At 38.5% G+C, this 4,231-nt stretch overlaps 1 protein-coding gene across 2 annotated transcripts in view; it reads left to right on the top strand.

Moving 5' to 3' along the window:
• The first annotated feature begins 266 nt into the window (after window positions 1–266).
• LOC122076929 (ruBisCO large subunit-binding protein subunit beta, chloroplastic) overlaps window positions 267–4,231 on the top strand; it is a 6,852-nt gene continuing 2,887 nt past the window's right edge. Inside the window, exons 1-8 of one of the 2 annotated variants that reach the window (XM_042642587.1) lie at window positions 267–422; window positions 1,376–1,620; window positions 1,715–1,840; window positions 2,784–2,921; window positions 3,006–3,101; window positions 3,300–3,542; window positions 3,657–3,891; window positions 4,022–4,191. In XM_042642587.1, the coding sequence (XP_042498521.1) occupies window positions 1,381–1,620; window positions 1,715–1,840; window positions 2,784–2,921; window positions 3,006–3,101; window positions 3,300–3,542; window positions 3,657–3,891; window positions 4,022–4,191 (1,248 nt within the window). In that variant the 5' untranslated portion in view covers window positions 267–422; window positions 1,376–1,380. Of the gene's footprint in view, window positions 423–1,375; window positions 1,621–1,714; window positions 1,841–2,337; window positions 2,429–2,783; window positions 2,922–3,005; window positions 3,102–3,299; window positions 3,543–3,656; window positions 3,892–4,021; window positions 4,192–4,231 lie in introns of those variants that run through there. The other variant, XM_042642588.1, reaches the window with a different exon arrangement.

Here is a 4,231-nt window from a genome sequence, read left to right as displayed (position 1 = left end):
CTCCAAATTGCAAGATGAGGGAATTGGAGAGGAGTTTGGATCCCTCTCGATGGCATGGGAAAAGGACTGTTGAACTTCCCAAAATGTATGTGCTATCCAAAAATTAAAAATTAAAAATTAAAAATTAAAAATTAAAAATTAAAAATTAAAAATTAAAAATAAAAATTAAATAAATGCCAATGCTGTAATGTTCTAGACTGTTCGAAATACGCCATAGAGAACGGGTACTGTTTTGAATCAACGGTCCACATTTGGCCGAAGCTTCAGGAGGAAGCACGATTGCTTCGTTATATCCGTATTCTCTCACTCGCTCATTTTCGAGTTTCTGCCTACGGTACTCTCTCTTCTGCAGCTAAGAACTGCATCTTCACTTATCCCGCTATTACCGAGAAACCCTAATTCGTCCTCAGCGGCGGCTTCAGGTAAGCTTCGCAAATTCACTTCCTCCATGCTCTTGTCTTGGAGTTCAAGCAGTTTCAGTTTTTTTGGTATTATTGGAGAGGTTCTATTGATCGTTTCTCTTTGGTGTTCATAGCTGAGTTGATTTTGGCTGGTAGGGTCCTCGAATTTCTTTGTTGTTCAACTATAATTTTAGGTTTTCTTGGTTGTTTCTGATATTTACTTGATTTTGTGTATGAATTAAGGTCATCGTCACCTAAAAAATGAAGTATAAGAGGCCTTCTGTTGAGAATAACAAGTTCTGAGTTTACAATGTCAAAAAGTTGGTGAATCCAAAATTAACAAGTTTTGAGTTTACGTTAATCCATCCGAGAGTAACAACTTTGTGATTAACAAGTTCTGTTTCATTTCTCGAGATTGAGAATCTTATTTATGCGCTAATGGCTTACGTTAATAGACATTGTCCCCATTCATCCCTTCTCTCCAAAGGGAAAACTAAAGACCGGAATTGTAAAAGGAGGATGGGTAGGAAAAATAATTAAATTTTGGACAAAAGTGAGTGTATGCCTCATGAATGTGGGATTTACAGAACATTCCGAGCTGTGCCACTCTATGCTTGAATGAGTGTTATTAAGAATGGTAATTTGTCTGGCCGCTTTGCTTAGAGATATGTCCATTCATGCAAAGTAGATTTTATGCTCTACTTCTTTAAGGTGTTCACGGGCTTGTATGGTTGATCATATGATTAATTAAGTGGTCATAACTAATGACTCTGGTGCTTGCTCTTGGAGGAGTCATATTAGAAGCAAATGTGTAGTTTCTCTATAATGGTGGTCACCCTTATTCAGTTATTTGTTTGTCGTGTGTTGGGACTTCCTTGGGGGGGGGGTGATTTGATATCTGATTTCAGGCCCCCGTAAATGTGAATAGTTCTATGGAATTGATATTGTTCTGAGCCTGACTGGTTTCCTCGTAGGAGAAATGGCATCAACATTCATTGCCATGTCTTCCATGAGCTCCCTGGTGGCACCTTGCAGTCACACAAAAGATATGAAGCTTTCTAATCCTTTCGAGAAACTATCCTCTTTTGCTTCCATATCTTCTAGTTCCCTTGGAAGGAGACAAAATGTTGTACTTCAGAGAAGATGTTCACCCAAGATTAGGGCAATGGCCAAGGAGCTGTACTTCAACAAGGATGGATCAGCCATTAAGAAGCTGCAGGTGAGATAATAAATTAGAATTTAGTTTGCTTCTTTTTGTTACATTTTGGGGCCGCCTGCAACGATATAACTATTCTCCTTTTCCTCAATTTCAGACTGGTGTTAACAAGCTTGCAGACCTAGTCGGGGTTACTCTTGGTCCAAAGGGCAGGAATGTCGTACTGGAGAGCAAGTACGGTTCCCCTAAAATTGTTAATGATGGTGTGACTGTAGCCAAGGAGGTAAATTTTAGCTCTACCTTGCTTAATATTTGAGCTGCTGAAATGGGAAAAATGATGGCCATTGCTAATTTATTGTACCTTTTAGACACTTTATTTTCCCCTTATTGTTTTATTTGGATTTTCCAAACAATCTATTGTTACTAATTTTCTCTCAGTGGTTAATATCTTGTCTATCTTGATATTCTGATGAGTCGTATATTCATTTTTGTCTTTACACCATGGAATGTCAAACACTGGGGAGCAAGTACGGTTCCCCTAAAATTGTTAATGATGGTGTGACTGTAGCCAAGGAGGTAAATTTTAGCTCTACCATGCTTAATATTTGAGCTGCTGAAAGGGGAAAAATGATGGCCATTGCTAATTTATTGTACCTTCTAGGTGTACTTTATTTTCCCCTTATTGTTTTATTTGAATTTTCCAAACAATCTATTATTACTAATTTTCTCTCAGTGGTTTATATCTTGTCCATCTGGATATTCTGATGAGTCGTATATTCATTTTTGTTTTTACACTATGGAATGTCAAACACTGGGGAGCAAGTACGGTTCCCCTAAAATTGTTAATGATGGTGTGACTGTAGCCAAGGAGGTAAATTTTAGCTCTACCTTGCTTAATATTTGAGCTGCTGAAAGGGGAAAAATGATGGACATTGCTAATTTATTGTACCTTTTAGGTGTACTTTATTTTCCCCTTATTGTTTTATTTGAATTTTCCAAACAATCTATTATTACGAATTTTCTCTCAGTGGTTTATATCTTGTCTATCTGGATATTCTGATGAGTCATATATTCATTTTTGTTTTTATACCATGGAATGTCAAATACATCAGTAGAAGTTTCTCTGTCTGTTTATTTAAACAAAGACTAAAGAATAAAGCTGTTGTTCTTCCTAATTTAATCTTTGATGTTCTCTTAATGCTTTGGTTGTTTGCATTTGTCTTAAGGTTGAGTTGGAGGACCCTGTAGAGAACATTGGTGCCAAATTGGTGAGACAAGCTGCGGCAAAGACCAATGACTTGGCTGGTGATGGAACGACAACATCTGTTGTTCTTGCACAAGGTTTGATTGCAGAAGGTGTTAAGGTTTGTGAGTCATTTCTTTCCCTAAATTTTCTAAGTTTGAAGATTTTATGTTTCTGAATGACTAACTGGCTGTGTTCCATACAGGTGGTTGCGGCTGGTGCTAACCCTGTTCAAATTACTCGAGGAATTGAGAAGACCTCTAAAGCTTTGGTTTCTGAGCTCAAGGAAATGTCAAAAGAGGTGTACTGGACGAGTTGGTTTTTATATAACCTGGGCATGGCTGATGATGTGTGGCATTTCAATTAATACGTGCTATTGAGATGCTTTTTCTACAGCCTTCCTCCTTGAGTTTTAGACAAACATTTGATGTAGCCTTTTCAAAGTGTTGTTGTGATTCTGGAATTACAAGGTTAAATTGAATCTCACATTATATTGCAGGTTGAGGACAGTGAATTAGCTGATGTAGCTGCTGTTAGTGCTGGAAACAACTATGAAATAGGAAATATGATTGCTGAAGCCATGAGTAAGGTGGGTAGAAAGGGTGTGGTGACTCTTGAAGAAGGAAAGAGTGCTGAGAACAGCCTTTATGTTGTAGAGGGCATGCAATTTGACCGTGGCTATATTTCCCCTTACTTTGTGACAGACAGTGAGAAGATGGCAGTTGAATATGAAAACTGCAAGGTACACAATTCCGCCATCAGTTCTCATAGCATGTATCATTTGTGACGGACCTCTTTCTAAAACAACAGATGTATCTGTATATTTGCTTCCTGATGATGAATTTTGCCTATACAGTTGCTTCTTGTTGACAAAAAGATCACAAATGCAAGAGATCTCATCAATGTTTTGGAAGATGCCATAAGAGGGGGGTATCCAATTGTAATAGTTGCTGAAGACATTGAACAGGAAGCTCTAGCCACTCTTGTTGTGAATAAGCTCAGGGGGGCACTGAAGATTGCTGCGCTAAAAGCTCCTGGATTTGGAGAGCGCAAGAGCCAATACCTCGACGACATTGCTATTCTTACTGGAGGTTGACCCCTTGTCCAGGAATTATAGCATTTGCAATTTGCATTATTCTTTATTTATATTTGTATCACTGTTACGTCTAGGCAGCCCTTTTTTTATCTGACTTTTTGGAGGGGTTCTTGTATTTGGTGCAGCAACTGTAATTAGAGATGAAGTTGGGCTATCCCTTGACAAGGCTGATAAGGAGGTTTTGGGTCATGCTGCCAAGGTGGTACTTACCAAGGACTATACCACAATTGTAGGTGATGGCAGCTCTCAAGAAGCAGTAAATAAGCGAGTTGCTCAAATTCGGAACCTCATTGAGGTGAGATTTAGAAGGCCAAGCTTCTTGCTTACACACCCCC

This window comes from Macadamia integrifolia, chromosome 4, assembly GCF_013358625.1.
Source record: "Macadamia integrifolia cultivar HAES 741 chromosome 4, SCU_Mint_v3, whole genome shotgun sequence".
Taxonomy (NCBI): domain Eukaryota; kingdom Viridiplantae; phylum Streptophyta; class Magnoliopsida; order Proteales; family Proteaceae; genus Macadamia; species Macadamia integrifolia.
This window is presented reverse-complemented; position numbering and strand designations above follow the sequence as displayed.